Below are 23,088 nucleotides of genomic sequence, written 5' to 3'. Positions count from 1 at the left end.
TCAGGCGCAGTAAAGCTTAGATCTCTAGATTTCAACAGAAGTCCTTTATCAAGTGTTAACAGGAGTTTATGGCTATAACAGGATTACCATTTAACTTGCGATCATCCTACTAGATCTAGAACTCCCTATCATCTTATCATAACCATTACCTCTGCATAGCTCTGGTGCCCAGAATGCATAGACTGGACTCCATATAATAACCACAGAAGATAGAAGTAATGACTGTGAAGCATGAATGTCGACATTCTAGTGACCTCGCTTTTAAATAAAGTTTATACTAGCACCATTCTATCAACAAATGGTATATTTTACCACCCTTACCCCAGGTCCCCATAAGGGTGTAATCACACCATTTATTAGTTTGCTGTTAAGTTATAACCCTATGTTTCTACTTCAATTTACCCATTTACTTTTTTTAATGTTCTGGCTTGACAGTAGAACTATTGCCAGACAATTATGCGAGAATCACTATGGAGGGGCTTTGGCTCTGCCCACAAGTTGGGAGCCAGGTGTACATGTTTGATGAGGCAGAAGTTGTGTTCTTCCAAAAACAAAGTGCTTGCCCCCACCCAGCTGTGATAATTTTGTTTGTTGATTTATCCAGCTGTCTGAGCTTGAACTTTCAGGGGCACGTACATGAAATTGTAAAGCTATTAAAGTGTCTTAATAACCAGATAATTAATTTTGTTTTTCTGTTGCGTCAGCACAGATGGGAGGAGGGCAGTCATTAACCTACATGGATTTTTTGGTCTGGCTCGACAGTGCAACTGTCACCTGACCAGTTAACATGCTCCAATATTATTCTACAGTACTTTGCTTCCACACACATATCTACCCCTTCCCATGATATCTAGTTGTAATGCTTTATATTACCATACAACAGTCTTTAACTATTGGCATTGCCGATGCTTGTCTTACATGTATTTTTGCAACCTTTTAGGATACCATGGCTAAGCGAAATACAGTTATAGGTACCCCATTCTGGATGGCTCCGGAAGTGATCCAAGAAATTGGTTATAACTGTGTGGCTGATATCTGGTCTCTTGGAATTACAGCTATAGAAATGGCAGAAGGAAAGCCACCGTATTCTGAGATTCATCCAATGAGGGTAAGAATCTTTCCTTTGGGGTGTCTCATTATGCATTCATTATTATAATGCCTGCTCATTCTGCTATAACTTGCGTTTTGTTCAGGAGCACACCCTCCTGCCTTACATATTTTCCGAAACGTAATTCCAGTGCTTTGAATTATTATTGTACATTATAATAAATAATTGTGCACAGGACTCACATTGCAACCTGCCTGGGAGATCAGTAGGCCAGCTCAGGGAAAAGGTAAGTTGGCCCGAGCGGGGACAAACAGCTGTTGGTAACTTTTCACCCTGAAGACAGATCTATTTTTATTTAATATTTAGTATGCGCTAGTGATATTCATTACAAATCAACCTTGTATGTTTACGGGTATCACTCGGGCTTCATTTATTTAATGGGTAAAATGTCATTTTCATTATGGTTTTCAACTTGTCACTACAGTGGTGTTAAAACTGCATCCAAGCCACAAAACAACAGCTTTAGCTGGAGCCCTAGATTTTAGTTTTACAAGCGGGTAGTGTCAGCGCTTGACAAAAAATATAGAAGTGCAGGTACTCGGTACCAGAGTACATGCTTGTTTCTGAGACGTGCCAATACTCTCTAATTAAAAGTATTGCATTTCTCTTGAGAAGTGCTGGTACTGTCCCTCTCCAAATAAAAAAGTGCTAGTACGCCGTACCGGATAGTACCGGCCCATTTTAAGCACTGGATAGTGTGTGTATATATACACTATCTCTCACCTATGACTCTTAATTTTCACATCGCTGGTGCATTTCCTGGGTCCACTTATCATTGCTCTACTGGAAAGTGAAATAATCCAATTGGGTGTAGCCAATGTTACAGTACATGTTTTAGGGGAAAAGCCTTCCCACTGAGAAGCAGTCTCATCGCACACAGACTCTTAATAACAGCAGAAATAATTGGAAGGACTAATGGAAATGTATATCCGTCTTTATTCCAACTCTTTCACAGGTGGCAAGGGGAGATGAGATGAGCCTGTGCAATAGGCAGTGGCTACGGATGAGATTGCTAAGCCATAGTTATATTTGTTCTCCGCATAGTCTACTTCATGGTGTGAAACAGACACATTCTGAAAGGCAGTGGTGGTCATGGGCTGTGACATAGTCAGAATGAGTTCCTGGTGTAGCTTTCTTCCCCTTCCCATAAGGTAGATGGAATGGAGACAGGACCTAGGAGGAAGACGTACTAGAAACACAGCTTTGGGTCTCTTCGAAGAGAAAGCCGAAGACCTTGTCATATCAACATATATGAAGAGTCTTAAGAGCCATAACTCACTTTCCTCTTCACACCGAAACCTGTACCAGCTTCTGATCTCCGGTCCATATAAACACCCAGACCATGATAAAGATACCACAATTACCCCTCCGATGATACAAAACCTATATGCACAATGAAGCCTTGTTTAAAAAAAAAAATGTGGAATACAAAAATGTGATGGGTGAAATGCTTAAATTAATATCGCTCACTGGTAATTACTTTGGGTAGCATTCAAGCTACCATGCCTCCTCGGACAGAAACCAAACTTATACTGATCAGTCTAGGTTCTGCTAAAATAGGTACAGTCCAGTCTGAATTGCCAGCCAATGTCCACTCTTAAGGGCAGCACAAGTAATCCCAGACTGCCTAAGCCTATTTAGGGCTCATTCATACAGTGCAGCATGAGTCCTATGGCACAGTGAGCACTGGACCCATATCTTGCATACATGTCTCACTTAGGGTGTCGCATTGAGGAATACAAAAATGTTATGGTGGAATGCTTGAATTTCAACCTCTGGTAATTACTTGGGCCTGCATCCCAGCCCATTGTTCTGTTGCCACCGTGCCACCTCAGACAGAAACCAGCTATATCTAAATCCGCCTTCGTCCCTTCAGTGCAGTCCTCATTGCCAGGCCTTGACCCATATGAAAGGCAATACAAGCAACCTCAGACCTGCTCATTATTTTGGTTTTGTATATGGCTCCTTCTGATAGATACATCTGCCAGTGGATTCCTCACCTTGTGAATATCCCCTGCGCCAGCAGCATTCAGAAACTTTTGTAGCTCTCCACTAGGACGCGGACGACGTCACAGAGGCACGGCTTCGCTAGCGACCCCGCTGAGGTCACCGGAGCCATAAGAGAGCCTCGTCGGCGTGATGACGTCAGTTCCCTTTTTTCCGCACTGTCGCCGCTAACGGTTTTTTGGGACTCTCCGTGGTTGTATTGCTACTTTCTGTTTTCTAGCTTGAATCCTGTTCTCTTTTGTTTCTCTTTTCGAAAGATGTCGTTGAGAAAGTCAGGATTCAAGCCATGCAGGGAGTGCGGTGGACACATGTCCATAACAGATCCTCACGACTATTGTGTATGGTGTTTGTCATCGGACCATGAAGTCAAAGATTGCGCTTCCTGCAAGAAAATGAACCCGAAGGCTCTGAAAGAAAGGGAAGCCAAGCTGTTCATGGCCAAGATGCGGAAAGAAAAGAGGGGCCGGAGGAGATCGAGTTCGGGCTCGAAGTCGACGTCAGATCATGCCTCAAAACCCAAGAAGCACAAGAAGAAGAAGAAGAGACACGGCTCTTGACGCCGTTCGGATAAGGAAGAGGCTCAGAAATCGACCTCGAAAGTCCATCAACATCGTGAGGACTATGTATCTCCTTTTCCAGTAAGAGCGACTTCTTCTGTGGCTTCACTGGCGCAGTCGCCGACGCAAATCCTTCTCCATCTCTGGAAAATTCTCCGGCTTCGGTCGAAGAGGTGTAAGTACTTGAAGGGCCGTCGACTCCAATGGATCCACCATCGGCACCAGCAGGCCCGAGTCCGTTGATGCCTATGCCTGAGCATATTCCAGGCGACTACCCTCCTTTTCCTGGTCCAGGGCACGACCCATTGCATTATCCTAATGCTATGTATGGTGTCCTTGCGAGGGCAATGTACCCCTCTGGTGCACCTTTTGGGTCCCATGGGTCATATGGCATTCTTTTTTTTTTGTGAGGTCTTATATAGCGCTCGACTTACCCTTGGGTATCTTTGCGCTTGCATTGGGAACCCATCCTGGCCTTTCCCTGTGAGATAACCCGTACTGGGCATCCCCAAGGTGAAGGCCAGGCATCCCGCCGCGGGGGGGGGGGGCCGTTGGGGAGATTAAGCAAGCTTAATGCCCAGAGTTGCAGAGTGTGAACCCATGATTAGAGTGGGCACCGAAGCGAGAATTATCGAGTCCGTGGACAATTGTGTTCAAGACCCTGCCGCGTCGGGAATTGAACCCTGGTCCCGGGTCTGACCTCTGCTTCAGGGTATGCCTCCTCTAACCAGTGAGCCACACTTCTCCACATTCAATTTGGGGTTCCTCAAGCCTATGCTCCGGCTTTCTTCATGCCTTTTTTTCTTGCGGCTCCGACCTGGCATTTCCCAGTGCCGCCGATACCGCCATCTCCGGCGCCGTCAGCTCGACCTCGTTAGACTTCGATTGTGCCCCTGGATCCGGGTTCGACGCCGGTTCCGAATCCATCGGAGCCGTCTACGACTCCGTCGGCGCCGGCCCCGAGGATAAGGCCCAGGCGGGAGGCACAAAGATTTTTGGAGGAACAGCAATATAGGGAGGATGAGATGGAGGAAGGGGAGCTTCAGGAGTCAGAGGACATTTTTGAAGATTTAAGAGTGGCAAGTGGACTGGACATGTCACCAGAATGGGAACTTTATCCTCCTTCGGAGGTTCCCTCTAAGGATGTGGCTCCCTACCACACTGTGATACGAAAGGCTGCTGATCTTTTAGGTCTACAACTCCCAAAAGCGGAATTTAAATCCAACATTCTAACAGAGGTACTCCATTCTCCTTCTGCTATAATAGAACCTTTACTACCATTAAATGACGCCATCACTGAACCGGTTATGACGGTTTGACAAAATCCCTTTTCGGCTCCGGCAGTCAAGATCTGTTTCCAGGAGATACAGGGCGGTTCCAGGAGATCCGGAGTTTCTAACTTCACATCCTTCACCTGAGATCCTAGTTATCCAAGCCGCCTGTTCAAAGAAATCGGCTGGTGCTTTTCCGCAGGTTCCGGGTGACAGAGAGTCAAAGAGACTGGATCAGGCTGCTAAAAATGTGTTCTTCAGTGTCTATGGCCCTAAAGTCCACTAATGCTACTTGCCTTTTGGGCAGGTACATTCATGCCTTAATGGATTCTGCTAAACTGCTGGACCCAAAGTTTTCAGAGAAAGACAGGAAGAATTTTGATGAGATCTTGTCTGACACGCAGGCTGCTGCACAACAGGTGATACAGAGTGGTCTTGATACTGCAGACTCTGTAGCCAGGATAATGGGGTCTTCCGTTGCATCTAGAAGAAGTGCCTGGCTTAAGTCTTCGAGTTCTCTCAGGATGTCCAGGCGACTCTTTTGGACCTCCCTTTTGATGGCTCTGGACTTTTTGGAAAGAAGGCAGATGCAGCTTTAGAAAGATTTAAGGATAGCAAGGCTACAGCCAAGTCCCTGGGTCTGCAGGCACAGCCTAGGGGTTCCTCTTATAGAAGATTCAGAGGCTTTGGGAGATCGACCTATCGGACCTACAAACAGCCTCAGCAGCAGAACACCCTATATAAGTCATATAGAGGCAGAAATAGAGGTCGCCCAAGAGGTAGTCAGCCCTCCTCCTCCTCCTCTACCTCTCCCCCTTTTACCACAGCAAAGCAGCCCTAGATCCGCCATTCTGGATCATGTTGGTCCTGTGAGAGGTAGGCTTACTCATTGTTTACAAGATTGGGAATTGGTCACTACAGACCTTTGGGTTCTCAATCTTGTGGAGAATGGGTATGCTCTCCCTTTTTGGGAATTCCCTCCAAATGACCCTCCTTGTCAAGGGGTTTGCTCGGTGGAACACCTTCTCCTACAGGAGTAAGTTCTAGCTTTATTGAAAAAAGGTGCGATAGAGGTGGTGCCAGAGCAGGAAAGGGGTCAGGGATGCTACTCCTGGTATTTCCTGATACCCAAGAAGGATGGCAGGTTAGGTCAAATCCTGGATCTCTGGATCTTTAATCTTTTTCTGAAGCAAGAGAAGTTCAAGATGCTCACCCTAGCGCAGCTTCTTCAAGCGCTGCAGCAAGAGGACTGGATGGTGTCTATCGACTTGCAGGACGGATATTTTCATATCCCGATCCTTAAGTCCCTCAGGAAGTATCTCCGTTTCACGGTGGGGTCGCAACATTATCAGATTGCGGTCCTCCCGTTTGGACTTACTACTGCACCTTGAGTCTTCACCAAGGTGATGGTAGTGGTGGCAGCCCATCTCAGAAGATCGGGGATTACAGTTTTCCCCTATCTGGACGACTGGCTTATCAAAGCGGAGTTGTCCGAGAAGGTGCTTCATCATCTGCAGGTGAGAACTCGGCTGTTGTGCAAGTTGGGTTTTTCGATAAACGTACCCAAGTCTCACCTGGTGCCCTCTCAGCGCAACCTATTCATAGGGGTGGTACTGGACACTACTGTGTGTCGAGTATTCCCTCCTCCTCAAAGGATTCTCGACATTCAGGAAATGATTCCCTTGTTTTACAATGGAGCGGTCGTTCCAGTCCTGAAGGTCCTTCGCTTGCTCGGTCTGTTTGATTCCTTCATTCTATTGGTCAATCATGCACGCTGGTACACGAGGGCGCTCCAGTGGTGCCTCAGCAGGCAGTGGTATCAACACAGCGGAGATCTCAGGGAGTATATCAGGATCTCCAGAGAAGCTGCTGCGGCTCTGTCTTGGTGGAGCGTGGAGGGCAATCTGTCTCAAGGAAAGCCCTTTCACCTTCCTCCATCGGTGGCCACAGTGATTACGGATGCATCCACTTTAGGGTAGGGTGCTCATCTGGGGGATCTGGAGATCAAGGGTCTTTGGTCTCCAGAGGAAAGGTTGCTTCACATCAACCTTCTAGAGTTGCGGGCAATACGTCTGGTGCTCAAGGCCTTCCTCCCTTCCCTTCGCGGGCAGTCGGTTCAAATCCTGACCGACAACACTACCGCAATGTGGTATGTCAACAAGCAGGGAGGAGTGGGGTCGCATTGCCTATGCAGAGAGGCTCTGCGTCTCTGGTCCTGGGTTCAGAACAATCTGATCTGTCTGATGGCAAATCACCTGCCTGGAGTTCTGAACGTGCGTGCAGACAGTCTCAGTCGGCAATTCTCTGCCGACCACGAGTGGAGGCTTCATCCGGAGGTGGTTTGTCACGTCTTTCGGACGTGGGGAATTCCTCGGGTGGACCTGTTTGCTACTCACGAGAACGCTCACTGCCCGTCATTCTGCAGTCTCCAGTTTCAGATGCAGGGAGACGCATTTCAGTTGAATTGGGGCTCTCAACTCCTTTACGTGTTTCCTCCCATACCCTTGATTCCTCGGGTTCTGAGGAACATTCGCCAAGACCGGGCCCAAGTCATTTTGATCGCCTCTGATTGGCCAAGAAGGGTGTGGTATACAGATCTTCTCCACCTCTCCTCGTGCCCTCTGCTCCGTCTCCCTCTCAGGGAAGACCTCCTCTCGCAGTCGTAGGGTCAGGTTCTACACCCCCACCTCCAGAGCTTACACCTTCATGCCTTCGGATTGAGCGGGGCAACCTGAATTCTTTTTCTCCTCCTCAAGACGTGGTGGACGTTATTATGTCCGCCAGGCGTCTCTCCACCAAGTCTATCTATTCCTACAGGTGGTCCAAATTTGGTGTGTGGAGAAGTCTATTAACTCTTTAAGGGCTCGCTTATCCAACATTCTTCAGTTTGCTCTATCTCTGGCCCAGCAGGGTTTTGCTGTGGCTACTTTGAAGGGCCATTTATCGGCTTTGTCAGCGTTCCTTTGCTTGCCGGATCAGCTGTCTTTGTTTATGTTACCAATTGTGTTATGTTTCATTAAGGGCCTTACAAACAAATTTCCGCCCACTCCTTTTATTGTGCCTCAATGGGACTTAAATCTTGTCTTAACCTATTTGATGGGTTCTCCCTTCGAGCCCTTGCATAAGTGCCCCTTGAGACTGTTGTCTTTTAAGACAGTATTTCTAGTTGCTATTTCCTCGGCAAGGAGGGTAAGTGAGCTTCAAGCTCTGAGTTCGAAACCCCCATTCTTGACCATACATGCTGAAAGAATGGTACTCGGGTCCAGGGCTGCTTTTCTGCCTAAGGTGGTAACTCCCTTCTATCTGGGGCAGTCCATTACCTTTCCTTCCTTCTATCCTGCCCCTCACCCTTCCGAGGAGGAGGAGCGGCTTCACCGCTTGGACCTAAAGAGGGCGGTGAGCTTCTACCTTGATAGGACTAAAGACTATCGTGTGGATGACCAGCTCTTCGTGGGTTTTGCTGGCTGCAGGAAAGGAAGAGCGGTACACAAGCGCAAACTTTCCAGATGGATTATCTTGTGCATCAAGATCTGTTACTCTTTGGCTGGTAAGGAACCTCCAGAGGGTATAACAGCTCACTCTACTAGAGCAAAGCCTTCTACATCTGCTTTGTCTAGAGGTATTCCTGTAGAGGACATTTGTAGGGCGGCACCTTGGGCCTCCCTCCACACTTTCACAAAGCATTACTTCTTAGATTCTGAAGGAGGAGGGAAGGCCACTTTGCTCGTTCTGTCCTACAGGATTTTTTGGTATAAAAGAGTGGACACCCTCCTCCGGGAGTGGGACTGCTGCGGATTCTATTCACAAGGTGAGGAATCCACTGGAATATGTATCCATCAGACGAACAAGCTACTTACCTTCGGTAACGCTTTCTCTAGTGAATACAGTATCTGCCTGTGGATTCCTCACTGACCCACCCGCCTCCCCGTTGTCCACTCTTCTATACCTGCAAACTGTTTATTTTATGATTATATCTTTTAATGGAAATGTTTAATTGTTCTTGCTTTTTGCTTTGATTTCACACTGTGTGTGTTGGTTTGAATACTGTGTACTGTGTATACTATACCGAATCATGTCAGTCCGTCTCTGTGCCTCAGGAGCACAGAAAAAAGGGCGGAACTGACTTCATCACGCCGACGAGGCTCTCTTATGGCTCCGATGATGTCAGCGAGGTCGCGAGCGAAGCCGTGCCTCTGTGATATCGTCCTCGTCGGCGTGGAGAGCTACAAAAGTTTCCGAATGCTGCTGGCGCAGGGGATATTCACAAGGTGAGGAATCCACAGGCAGATATTGCATCCAGCAGAAAAAGCGTTACAGAAGGTAAGTAACTTGTTCTTTAGGTTAGTGCTGGAGACAACACTACAATATCTCTCGAAAGCCGCGAGGAATCCTTCAATACAGCAAGTAGATAATTCTTTTTAAAATATTGGAGACAGATTCTCACCTTGCAGTTGCTGAAGCAGGATATTTATGGGCGGAATCCCCTGACCTTTGGCGGCCACTTTTTCCACTACTATATTTTTGTCAGTGATTCACTTCTGTTCTGCGAATGTGCCCAGAGTCTTCAAATGCTTTCATAGTGGTGAAAGTGTGCACTGCTCCCCTCAACAGTTGCTCAACTGCGGCAATGCTGTTCTTGCGGGAGTGCCATGTTCTGCACTCAACCACCTTAAAGCCATCCTCCATGTCGGTGCCAGACTTTTGTCATCCAGAAGGAAATTTGACAACATTACCGCTATCATCTATTTAAATTGGCTGATGGTTGAGGCTAAAATTTAAGCGCAATCAGGGATTTTTAACTTTAGACCTCTGCGTCTTAACATGTCATCCTAGCTCTCCAACTTCCTCAACTTATCTGGTGGCCAAACATGGCTCAGGAGTGAGAACAGTGTACTTCTGAAAAGCTCGAGATTCAACACCCACTTAGTACCAGGTTTTAACCAGAGGTGACACGTCATTCTGGAATTCGCTTATAATGAACCAAAAACCTTGCTTTTTTCTTTACAACGCATCTGAAAACCCATATCTTCAGGCTTTAACAAAGGCAGGAGCACTGACTGCTCTCTCCCACCACAGACTGTGTGTCCCCAGTTTTCAGCTACTAACATCTCTTGTTGTCCTAGCTTTTTAACGTTGAATGTTTAAATTACCAATTGTATTTGTTTTCCTAGTGTATCCTCATCCTAGTCTTGTTCCTCTGCGCTATTCAAAGCGGTTAAATAAAAATTCACTTACTGATATGTCTGTACCAGTCGCCCAGTTGCTTCTACACTGACTCTCGCATGTGACACAAGCTCTTTGAAGTGGTAACTTTTGATCAAATTGTATGGAGACAGTGATTACAAACACACATGTCAATTTTATTAGGAAGCATTATAGCAAAGTATAGTCGCTATACAAATCCTGTTTCATAAGTTCTATAAGTGTACAGAATAATTGTAGTTTACCTTCACCATTCGTTGTTTCCACCCAATTTCCTGTATGCTTTAAATTTGATTATGATTGCATTTTCCAGTCAACAGTTAAATGTCACATTTCATTTTACATAACAGTGAGTAGGTCCCTTGTGCAGGGGATGCCAAGAAAACAGAGTCTGAAACCACACATTACTATTGAACAGAAGTAGGCATAATTCCATCCTTAACTACCACTTCTCATTTCTTTTGTCTTGGCATCTTCATTAAGAACCTGTACACAGACACCTGTCTTAGAAGAGGGGTAGTTATAGTTAATTAGCAAGTAAAGTCATATATCCTGTAAAAGGAAGGCATGCATATGAGCCTAGCCTATAGGCTGCAGCCACAACAGAAGTCAAAATATGAGACCTGGGAAAAGGATTGTAATGCATTTACAGAATTTAGTATTGAGGAGAACTAGATGACTCTAGTATGGGTCATAGTACCGGGTTTAACAAGAGGGAAGGGATCTGTGAATACATCTTATTTTGTGTCTCTGCAATCTGTCTGGGGATGTGGGAGTTACCATTGAAGCAGAGTTTTTTTTATAAAACATTTTTATTAATATTTTATCCTGCAAACGCATAACAAGCATGTCATGTAGAATCAGTGTCCCTCTCCGCCCCCACCCCCCCTAAGCCATCATCATCGACAATTCACAACCCAACATGTCACTCATAGTGACCAGAGCCCCCTCCCACCTCCAAATGAAAACATCCTTAGAGTCTCCCCCCGCCCCCTTGACCAAGATTAACTGCCGGCTCACTCCCGGCACATCAAAGTCCTCCATCCAGGCCATGATATCGGCGCCATTTACCCCATACTCTCCCAAACTTTTTAGGACATCCTCGTGCTTTATACGTGACCCTTTCAGCTGCCATATATATATATATATCCAGCCCCCTCCGCCATTCTTCTATTTGCGGCAGGGCGGGTACCCCCCCCCCATCTCCGTGCCACATCTCTCTTGGCAACCACTAAGGCCAACACCAGAAATATCAACAGTGGGCGGGTCAAGTCTACGTCATTAGTCATCCACAGTAGCACCAGCTTGGGGTCTAATGGCAAAGTCGTCTCTAGTACCTCTCCCAGTTCTTTCAAAATCTCTCCCCAATAGGTCTGAATTTCCAGGCAGGACCAAATAGTGTGATAAAAATCCCCCCTGTCATGGCCACATCTTAGGCAGTGAGGTTCAGCAATCCTCCCAATCTTCCATAAGCGCACCCTATCAAAGTAGGTCCTATGAAGAACATTATATTGAATAAGGCGCAGGCGGGACTTAATCGCTACCTCCCGTGGGTGCATCAGGACCGCTTCCCAGTCCACCGTGTCCATTTCCCCTACCTCCTGTTCCCAGATGTTCGGAAGTTTTTCCAGCCCATCCGCATATTATTCATCAGAGTTCTATATGTCATAGAAACCGCTCAACTCTGGATCCGTTCCTGTAGGAGACGACCCTCCAGTTGTGCATACTCTGGGAGCGATCCAGTCGGGGTCGCCTCCGCCCTCCAGGCGTGACTCAGCTGAAGATATTTAAAGTGTTGCGTGCGGTGCAATCCGTATTTCGCCCTAAGTGATTGAAAGGACTGTAGTTCTCAGTTTTTCATGACATCTCCCAGCGACGAGATGTCAATATCGTCCCATCTCCGAAAGCTCCGTAACTTACTGAGTTGCCTCAGCCACGCACATTTCCACAGGGGCGTTTGCCTTGTCAGTTTCCGTTCCCATCCCGTGGCCTTTGTCGCCCGGCCCCATGTCCCCAGAGTAACCTTTGTGGCTGGGAGCAGTCTACCTGTCCTTTTGCCCCCATAGTAGTGGAGATAGGTGCGATTCTCCATACCGCATCTCTCCAGAGCGTAAGTGGGGTGTACCGCAGGGGCATGTATCCACTCATTGATAGGGACTAGGTGCTCCCATTGATAGGGACTAGGTGCTCCGCCCAGTAGTACACCTCCAGGTTAGGGAGCGCAATACCCCCATTGTATTGGTGGCGCTGTAGAGTTGTCAGCGCTACCTGGGGCTGTTTCCCCAGCCATAGTAGGGCCCTCAATTCCATGTTTATTTCTCTGAACACCCGGCGCGGTAGGGGGAATGACTCATTCTGAAAGGCATAGAGGAACCTCAGGAGCGATATCATTTTGAACATGGCAGCACGGCCTAATATCATAAGAGGGAGCAGTTTCCATTGTGCTGCATCATCCGCAAAGTTGTTCAGTACGTGTTTAATGTTTCTGTCGTAAGAGAGGGTAGTGTCCCATGTCACGTATATCCCTAGGTAGACAAAGCCATCTGTCGACATTTGAAGCCTTCCTGGCACCTTAGAGCAGTCCTCCCGTTCCTGAGGGCTATAAAGGATCGATTTGTGCCAGTTTATCCGATATCCTGCCCAGGCCCCGTAGCAGTCCAGTTCCATGAACAGTGCTGCAATCGTAGTATCCGGGTGCGCAATATATAAGAGGATATAGTTGGCATACAACAATATTTTTTCCTCAATCTTGTCCGCCGGCCCTATCTGGAACCCTCGAATGTCTCTGTTATGACGGACTGCAGAAGCCAGTACTTCTATTGGTAGAGCAAATAGCAGGGTGACAGTGGGCATCCCTGCCTGGTCCCACGCTTAATCGCAAGCTCCGCCGACATCACACCGTTGACTCTGACTTTTGTCCTGGGATCAGTGTATAGCAACTTCACGAAGCGCCGATATTTAGGCCCAAAGCCAAAACACGCCAGGGCCCCTTCTAGGAAAGGCCAATGGACTGCGTCAAACTCTTTTTCAGCGTCAAGCGACAGGACCAAATGAGGGTCCTGTCTGCCACTCACCGCCATTAGCCAATTATGTGTCTGCCTCAAGTTCAGTCTGGTTGCCCGATCCGGGAGGAAGCCTGTTTGATCAAGGTGAACGAGCTCAGAGATCACCCGCCGCATGCGAAGGGCCAAGATCATCGCGAGAAGCGTCGCTTCCACGTTCAAAAGAGATTTGGGGCTATATGACGCACAATTGTCTGCCGGTTTTCCGTCTTTATACATTGGGATAATTGTGGCCAGTCGAAGGTCAGGCGGGAACCTGCCCTCCTGGCTGCATCTTCAAAGAGCCCCGAGAGATGGCGGGCCAACAAGTCTGCAGTCTTTTTCAAGAATTCCGCCGGGAAACCATTAGGGTCTGGGGACTTTCCTACTCGGAGCATGGCCAGGGCTCCCTTAAGTTCTTCTAGCGTGATGTCTGCTTCCAGGTCGTGTTGGTCGTCCTCAGCAAGCACCGGGAGGTCAATTCGGGCCATGTATTGCATCGCGTCTTCCTGAGACCCCAACTCCCTGGCCTCATAGAAGGCCCTGTAATATTCCGCAAAGGCGCTGGCTATCTGTTCATCTGTATGCACCAGTCTTCCCTGACCGCCCCTAATCTTTTCCACCCATCTCGCATCTCTTTCTTTCCGACTAAGCCACGCCAACAATCTGCCAGATTTGTCCCCCACGTCATATAAACGGTGTAGAGTCGCCAATGCCTGGGCCTTAGCCTCTCCCGTCACCACGCTTCTATACTGGCGCTGCACATCCGAGATTCTCCTGTAAACCGCCACGTTTCTACCGAGCAGGTGTTCCTGCTCCAGAGCAAGTATTTGGGCTTCCAGAGCTTGAACCTCCCCCTGCGCTCTCCTCCTTTCCCCGGCCAGTCTATTCTGAGCTCTGTCCCGCAGGACCGCCTTCAGAGCCTCCCAGAGTACCACCCGGGACTGGGTTGTTCCTTCAATTTCAGCCATGTAGACTTTCACGTCTGCCCATAGGCCCTTAAGCATATCTGCATTCTGAAGGTCCCATGCCGTCAGTCGCCATGCCGGTCGCCTCTCTGCCCGTCCCTTCCCTACCACCACCAGCAGTGGCGAGTGGTCCGAAATACCCCATGCCTGGTATACTGCCGAGTCCTGCCCGTGGAGCTCATGGCCCGCCATGAAGATATAGTCCAACCTTGAGTACACCCTGTGCGCTCCAGAAAAGAACAAGTATGTCTTATCCACTTCATGAAGCCATCTCCACACATCCACCAATCCCATCGCGTTCATTGTCCGCGAGAGCAAAGTGGGTGTCAGGGTCCCAATCCTGTCCCCAGACCTATCCACCACTAGATCCATTACATCATTGAAGCCCCCTCCCAGCACTTGTAGTGTGTCTGAGGTAGTCAACAGGATATCAGTGCCTGCAGTTTGGGTGGAGCATACGCCGGAATAAGTGTGCAGTCCCACCGTCCCCACCTCCCCCTAGCCCCTACGTATGTCCCTTGTGGATCTACCCAAGTCTGTGTCACCAGGAAAGGAAGGTTCTTCTTTATGAGTATGGCTACCCTTCTTGAGCCTGTGGAGAACCCTGCATGTGCAAGAACTTTGTATTGCCCCCTAGCCAGGAAAGTGCATTTGGTGCCCTGCAGATGTGTTTCCTGTAGCAACACTACATCAGGTCCCACCGCTTCACATAATTATGAACCAGCCCCTTTTTAATCTTGCGGCCAAGGCCATTGACATTCCACATCAGTATCTTAGTCCCAGTCCTAGCAAGGGTCTCTTCTGTGTGTCGGCCCATCATCATGTCCTGTATCGTGGTGTAGGAAGTGCAAAAGGCATATAGCAGGGCAATCTGGCAATAGGGCCATATGATCATCATGACATGCGATAACAATACCCCCCTCCCCGAACTCCCCTCCCAAACCAAACATATGGTGCTCGCAACCAATTCTCCCCCATATGTCCCTTTGCAAACAACAGTGCATTCCCCCAACTCCCCCCTCCCCACCTTTCCCTCCCTCCCGTCCCATCTGTGCAACAATACATGTATAGGACTTTCAGGCCGAGAAGGTCTGTCGCCCACCCTCAACAACCCCTACAAACCTAACCCCAAGACGCTATCCACAAAGCATAAACCTCTCCGACCGTCTGCAGTTGCCCACCAGAGGGGAGAGCACCCCACATAGCAATCAAGTGAGAAGGCAGTGGGGGAAAGAAAAAACACAAAAAGAAAAATGTAACTTGCGTACCCTCCGGCATGAGCCGTATCATAGCCGTCCATGCAGTCCCATGTTCAAGAGTGTGAGTCTCGTATGTCATCAGGCGAGGCTCTTGCCTGTTCTGCCAAGTCCTGCTCCATCTCGGTGATCGCCATCCACCAGCGGGTGCACAGATTGTACCTCCACGTCCTCAGTGTCTGAGTTATCCCCGCTGAGTACTTCGGCTCCTTCCGAACGGGCTCTTCTAGCCAAACCGCAAAACCTAGATCCTGCGTGATCTCCCATGCCAGGGGATGCCGATCTCCCCCTCTGTCGACCGCTCGGGCCCTGCGTAGGGTATGGCGTCGTCTTCACCTTCCTGGTGCCCCGCGTGGGTCTCGATCTTTGTAATTTTGGTCTCTCCCACTGGGCCCCAATTTTAGTCGTGTCAGACGCCGCCCCACCTCTGGTTCCCGAAAAGAGGGACGCTCCTCCAGCCACTGCCATGCGTCTTCCTGGTGTGTGAAAAAGTGGGCTTTGTCCTTATATGAGACTTTCAGCTTTGCGGGGAAGAGCAGCATATACTGGATATGTAAGTCTCTCCGCTTTGCCTTGACCGCATCGAAGGACCGTTGCTGCTTCTGCACATCTTGACTGTAGTTTGGGAAGATCATAATCTGCGAGTTCTCCATACGAATCTCCCCAAGCTTTCTTGCTTCCCGCAATATCATATCCCAGTCCGCGAAGTTAAGGAAGCGGGCAATAACCGACCTCGGTCTCTCCCCTACCGGTGGTTTCGCAAGAAGTGCCCTATGCGCTCTTTCTTTCACGAAACAGTTCGAAAAGGCCACCGCAGGGAAGGTCTTCTTCAGCCACCAGTGCAAGAACCCTGCCATGTTGGTCCCCTAAATTCCTTCTCTAAATCCCACGAAGCGGAGATTATTGCGTCGGGGTCTGTTTTCCGCCTCGTCCACTTTCCATTGGAGCGGTTTGTGGGAGGCTTGAAGCTCTGCAACGTCCTTCCTCAGGGTATGTATTGTGTCCCCCAGCCGGGTTTCGGCTACAGTGACCCTCTACGTCAGGTTGCAAAAGTCCTGTTGCAATAACGTGACCTCGGATCCTACCTCACCGATCGTGACCTCCAGAGCTGCACGGGATGCCCCAATATCCTCCCTCGACGCTTGTATGGCTTCCATCAGGAGTGCTGTGTCGGAGCGACGGGCCAAGGGTTCCGCCTCCGTGGAATTGGGGGCCGTAGCATAGCGGTCCAGGGTCCCCTGGCGCGGGGCCCTGGCGGCTGCCTCCTTCTTCCTCATTTTCCCTCCGTCGTGGGGTTATAGAGCACCCGGGACTTCCAGAGTCAGCCGTCCCTGCTATAGGCCTTCCGGCAACTGCTGACTTCCTACTCGGTCACCAAGGGACCAGGCCCACGTCGTTCCCCTGGGCAGGTTCAGTGTGCTTATGGCCAGTTTTCAGGATATCAGCCACGCGCCACTTCAGGTCAGGGCCCTACCACTCCGGGCAAAGCAGGAAGCCGGCCTCAAGGTGTCCCCGGCTGTCGTACAGGGCCCTGGGCTAGGCCTTTGTATCTCTTCCCTCCTCCTCATCACCAGCCAGGCATTCACTCTCTCGCCCGGGGCTTGTGTATTTCCCCTCGAGCTCCAACGTGCCACCCTCCACCTGATTGCCATCCACGGGGCGGGGGGGGGGGGGGGGTTAAGGGGGGGGGGTGCAGGAGGACGGCGATGGGCAGCCGTCTCTCGGGCCGGGGGGCGAGGAGCAGCTGGGAGCCCCAGGCCAGATTCCACTGCAGCAGCCCCCAGGCCACTATCTCATCCCTTGTTGGCTCCACTCCTTGTCTCCCCCTCAGACGTCCAGTCTTCCCTCTTACCGGCCCCAGCAGCAGAGTCACATCAAGGGAGCCAGTGGTCCCGGTCCACGCCAGCGCCGACCATTCTCTTCGCTCTGGCCCTCCACGGCCGGGGACCACTCCAGGCCTTTGCAGCCTCCAGTTGTGGCTCCCGCGATGCAGCCCCGTCTCAGGCCGTCAGAGCCCCGTCCGTTCAGCGAGCCTCACCCCCCGGATCGCGGCAGGGACTTCCGCATCAGCACCCCCCTCGCAGCAGCAGCCTGCCGTGATTCGCGAGCTCCGGTCGCGATGTCAGTTGGGCGCCATCTTGGATCCGGGTCTGCTCCGCTCTAAGGCTGATCAAGCCGCCGAATCAGGGCAGATAAGCACCTCCGTCAGCAAAAGGATTGTCCTCCAAAGTGTCGGGACCTTTAGCAGTCCTTAGATGCAGTAAACTGGACTTTTGGACGCCGTTAGGATGTCAGATTTTTATCGGCTCGCCGGAGGAGCGGAGGCACCCGACTCACCCAGCCCAGACGCTGCCAACTCCCCTCCAGCCCAGCACCATTGAAGCAGAGTTGAGCTCTGAAACTTTGGATGAAGTCGTACAGTTATAAAAGTGAAACCAGGTGTGATCTCAGTGGAGGGAAACAGAACACTGAAATAGCATAATGGAATATGCTTAAGCAGCCTATAATAGTTCTCCAAGATGTGGACCAAAAGGCATTTGTGTGACAAAATTTGAAATTATTCTCCACCCAGTTGAAAGATTCATGCTGAAGTCCATTCTGGAGTTCACCATATTAAATACAATTTCTGCTCTAGAGATTATATTTTGACCCAGGTTTAGGAAAGACCAGTTATGTGGAATAAAGTTCATTATTTATTTCTGGTCTAGACATGGCAAGCTGAAAAATGTTGGTCTCTTCTGCTTTGTTTATTGTTGATACTTTAGCCAGAAACCACTAAAAGATGCTGTCTAACCTAAGAGGCCTCCGCCACTTCAGATTTGAGAAAGCCACTATTTTTACCTGCAGCAAACAAGATCTTTTTGCTGATCTCCGAATCATACTCTCCACAATTTCAGCTAAGCTGTGCAGCACTTCATCCAAACATGCATACCACTCACAATTAATGTGCTCTGCATACATTCCGACACTCTGGACCATACTCAACCACGTACTCACTTAACACTAACCCTCTAGCTACATACCCTCAACTACGTTCTATATTATACTACTCTCCTTTAGCCAACAACTCGCTGCCTTTAGAGTTTTTCGATAAATAAGCTGAATACTTTCCCTCCACAATGCACATTCCCAGCTGAGTTCTGCCGGACTCCAGCCATCCTCCACACACCTTCAGTTTTGTTTACCATACTTTCACCGTCACCCTTCACATCCTCCGTCATTTTCATCTTTTTCTTGTCACTTGTCTTTACTTCAGGGATTCACTATTTGTGCAATTAGTGGTGGGAGGAGCTACCGGTCAGAAAGTAATGTGGGAGGCGTGACTATCTACAGAAAGAAGAAAAGTGGACTGGAGGAGCTGTACATGAATCTCACAGAAGAGGAGGAAGAATTGTACTTTTTCTGTATTGCTCAAGCTGGTGTCTATGAGCAGGTGCACATGGCAGATTGCATGTGCATCTTCCCTTTCACAAAGAAATGAGCAAGGGAGCACTCAAAGGACTGGGTAGTAGCACACAGTGGCAACATTGCTTTAATCCAAGTCTGAACCTTAATTCTCTTCACCTCCTGCAAATCCGAACAAATATGGATAGTCAAGAAGACCGACCAGCCTACTAGCAGTGGCACATCTGAGAGTTAGGCATGCAATTTAGAAGATGGGTCTTCAAAGCCACTGCTGAGTTCCAGTCATACTGTTAATTGAGAAGTTTTGGAAACTTCAGGCAGAAATTTCCAATCAGAGAAACAGCTGTAAGCAACGATTGAGATGTTATTACTGATAGGTTAGGTATTGTATTTATATAGATTTAACGTCAGAAGTGCATAGGAGAAAATGTGAAATGGCTATTGCATGAAAACTAAGACTTGCGCTGGTGTTTTTGCAAGAGAACTATTGCTCCGTCCCTGTTCCCCCGTCTTTGTAGAATTTTATTCTGTAAGTGAAGTTGCCGACACCAGCTCACATATTGAATAATCGTAAGTCTTTTAGGAGGGTAAAAATGTGTTGGATCGAAAGGGTGCAGGCAGAGGATCAGATGCTGTCAAATATTGAGTGGCCATTTTTTATCCACGTCTTCATCTAGCGTCAGTCTAGTCGGCAGCTGGAAAAGGAAAGGGTCTTTGTAGGTTCTGCCTGATTACTTTTTACAGATTTCTGGTGCCCTAGCAATTAAAAATTAGGGATATGTCCAGTCATTCAGAGTTGGTTCTCCTTGCCATCCCAGGCTCGCTGCAACTGGTTGGATCATTGTCAAATGTCAAATTGAAGTTACGTCTTGACGCATACTAGAATTCAAGGTAATTAATTTAAGTTCATTCTTTTTATCTTTTTGGTTGCTTGTTTGCTGCAATATCTACATGAATTATTTATTATTGTGCTCACTGAATTTTATAAGCCACAACATGTTGAGTCTGATAATTAGTTTCCATTTTTGTCCAACATTAGGCAATTTTTATGATACCTACAAATCCCCCACCAACATTTCGGAAACCAGAGCTTTGGTCACCTGATTTCAAAGATTTTGTGACTCAATGTCTTGTGAAAAACCCTGAACAAAGAGCAACAGCAACTCAACTTTTACAGGTATTATTGTGTTTGATGTGGAACCCCATATAAATAAGGACAATAATGTTCAAGGTCCCTGTTATATTTCAAGTGTTGTGTATCAACGCAAGATTTCCAAATTAAGATATAGTCTTAGCAAATTACTTGTTTGTTCTTCCTTATTCGCTAAGTACTTATTACTGTGATGGTTTGATCTGTGTTACACATGAACATTACAGAAAGAAATAACACGCAGCGCAAAACAGAAGAGAACGACTAGAAGAAATGAACAATAGACTTAGCAAATTTAAACGGGTAAATGTATATATTTTTGACTCAAAGGTATACCGATGACCATACTGTAGGACATCTATTATACGTAATATAAGTCACCTAGTTTTCGCAATTTCTACAGGGACTAGGGAACTCTTGAAAATTTGGCAATCACTATAGAAAGTGTTTCCTATTTCCTCTGAAATCTCAGGGACTATGTGCAACTGGAAGCTCACTCACACCAATTGTCTGCAGTTTCCTCATGAGGTTTGATTCTTATATTTCTAATATGGGCGATCAAGGACTACAGTAGAGGTTGATGTAAGATTTAGAAGCTCAGATGCATTCAATACTTAAATGATATTCAATAATTGAAGTTTCCAGAAAGTGCTATTTGTATGTGCATTTATTTAAGAACGGGATATTTGGTCAATTGATGTGCAGTTGTCTAATAAAATATGATATTGTCACAGTTTAAAATGTTTCTGGTCAGCGCAGAGAACCTGACTTCTCTCAGTAGTGGTAGCTCAGTCGACCTCTTCCCAACCCCTGGAGTTTGGTAAAAAGACCATTTTCTCTAGGACTATGGATTAGCTGTCATCAGCCTTCAGACGAGTCATGGCCAGAACATGGGGGCCCTAATAGCGTATGGTAAAAATAGGTAAACTTTTTGTTGAGCTCCCATCTCCAGTTGAGTAAAGTTCACTGCTGTGGAGCCATAGTGTCACCTCAGAGTGAACCCCTGCCAAGGGCTCTTGACGTGCATCTCTTGAGCAGGAAGACCTACAGATATGGTCAGAACCAATGACATCTAGAGCAGTGGGTCACAGGGTTAATACACATGGGTCTTTCAGTAGTACGGATTACTCAGGAGAGCTTTAGAAAACCTGTATGTAACCATCTCCGAACTTAGTGGGCTGGACAACTTGTGGTTGATAAAGGAGATCATGTTAGACACACTGTGACAGCCATTATGGATGTATAGAAAATAGCTTCCCAGGATTATTGACTGCCTCAGTTGATTTTTTTCAATACTGGCACAGTTCTACAAGCAATGGCAACGCCAATAGCGGAGGGCATCTTGTAGAGTGAAATCCTCAGCAGTGTTCCATTTCAGGTGGGACAGGAGAAGAAGGAATGCAGAGTTATTGGAGATACAGGGGAGCAGAGGATGATTCAGTGTGGGGAGAGTGGTGTGACTCGTAAGAAGAAAGCGTAAATGCAAGAGACATATAGGAAAAATCAGTACATGCACACCCAAATTACAAATGTATTAAAAAAACAAAGCAGAAGAAAAACGTTCCCTAAGTCTGCCCTGGCAGGATCTACGCAACCAATCAAAAAATCATTGTGAAACCTAACCGGTACCATTGGCTATGCACTAGACTTTGAATAAAAGCCATTGAATCAGAAGCAGAAGAGAAAAGAAATGGACAAGAAAGCCGTCCAGTTATTAACAAGGGGCAAGCCAAAACTCACTCCAAGTATATATTAAAGTATTGGGTACTGTTCTACCTGTAGTAAGACCACTTCAGGCAGCCCAGTAGCTATAGTGCAGAATACGTGCTTGGGACCAAATCGTCTATTCTGCTAAAGAACGCATATTTTGTTTGCATTGTTTCTTTCCATCACAACGATTGAATGTCTTTCTGTTTTAAAGCTTCTGAAATTGCATGTTTTAGTCTATAGCAAAACACAGCATGTTATAATTACTTAATAATACATGTACATATAGTGAATTTCAGCTAATGAAAAAACTTAACCAGTTGTATGTCTTTTATTATCCCAAGGAAATTAATGCACCTATTTTTTTGTATTGCTTAAAGCATCCTTTTGTTAAAAATGCAAAAGGAGTATCAATTTTGAAAGACTTGATTAATGAAGCAATGGAAGTCAAGTTAAAGCGGGTTGAAGAAAAGCATGAAGTAGATCAAGATGAAGAAAATTCAGTGAGTAACTAAAAGAACACAATTTAAACTATTTTCAGTCAAACTCTCCACTTTTTAAATGTGTAAAGTGTTTCTTATATCTGTGTGTGTTACCTGTCCATCACTTATATTTGGTGAGTGGACATCACTTGTTTGTCATTTTTCCAGTTACAAACACACCTCTCCAAGAAACACATAGTATTCTCCTGCATTTACAGGTTAGGATATTTGCATATTGTCTGATGTTCTGTAGAAACTACTCACACAGTATGCTGGCCTACTTATGTTCTCCACTCAGGATTCTGCTCCTTCAAGGAAAGTGTAGGAGCCATGACTTTGATTAGAATTAATTATAATGTAACACCCTGTTTGCATCCCCAGATTTACTACTTGCCAATCTACTTACTCCTTCTTTGTCCGACGCAGTATAGATGTTGGTTGTTTACAGTAAATGGCACAATGGCTCTCAGTTTCACATCAGAGTGAATATCCACGACCTGAACTGCTGACAAAGAGTGGGTAGCTTCGAAATGGCTGTGTACCTTATTACCAAGTACACAATTACTGGGCACCTCTTTAGTTTCAAGAATCATTCAGGTGATCTAAATATGTATTGTCGTGTAGTTCCTATGAAGCCTCTATAGGATCTGCACGTTTAGACGACATACACTATAGGATTGGTGTCAAACTGATTCTAGACACTCCAACAGGTATGTTGACCTGTGTACCAGCTAGCTCACAGTGCCACTAGAAACTCCTCTTACCAAGGAGAGAACAGTTCTTGTCAACTATCGAACATGGCAACCTAGATCCCTCAGGACCGTGGAAATAGTGTAATACTTTTCGCTCAGTCACTCGTGCTCACTTAGTCTCAGAGAGATACACAGAATAAACGGTTTGGACTTTTTCAATAAGCATTTATTGAACAGTCGCT

The 23,088-nt window shown here is 47.2% G+C and overlaps 1 protein-coding gene across 1 annotated transcript in view; it reads left to right on the top strand.

Annotated features, from left to right (window-relative positions):
- Positions 1 to 23,088, top strand: part of STK4 (serine/threonine kinase 4) — a 218,867-nt gene that overhangs the window by 121,807 nt on the left and 73,972 nt on the right. The window contains exons 6-8 of the mRNA XM_086932548.1: positions 941 to 1,108; positions 19,855 to 19,992; positions 22,053 to 22,175. Of these exons, the coding sequence (XP_086788674.1) occupies positions 941 to 1,108; positions 19,855 to 19,992; positions 22,053 to 22,175 (429 nt within the window). The remainder of the gene's footprint in view (positions 1 to 940; positions 1,109 to 19,854; positions 19,993 to 22,052; positions 22,176 to 23,088) is intronic.

This window comes from Lissotriton vulgaris, chromosome 7 (genome assembly GCF_964263255.1).
Source record: "Lissotriton vulgaris chromosome 7, aLisVul1.2, whole genome shotgun sequence".
NCBI lineage: Eukaryota > Metazoa > Chordata > Amphibia > Caudata > Salamandridae > Lissotriton > Lissotriton vulgaris.
The sequence above is the reverse complement of the archived record's forward strand: the minus strand, read 5'-3'. Positions and strand labels throughout refer to the sequence as shown.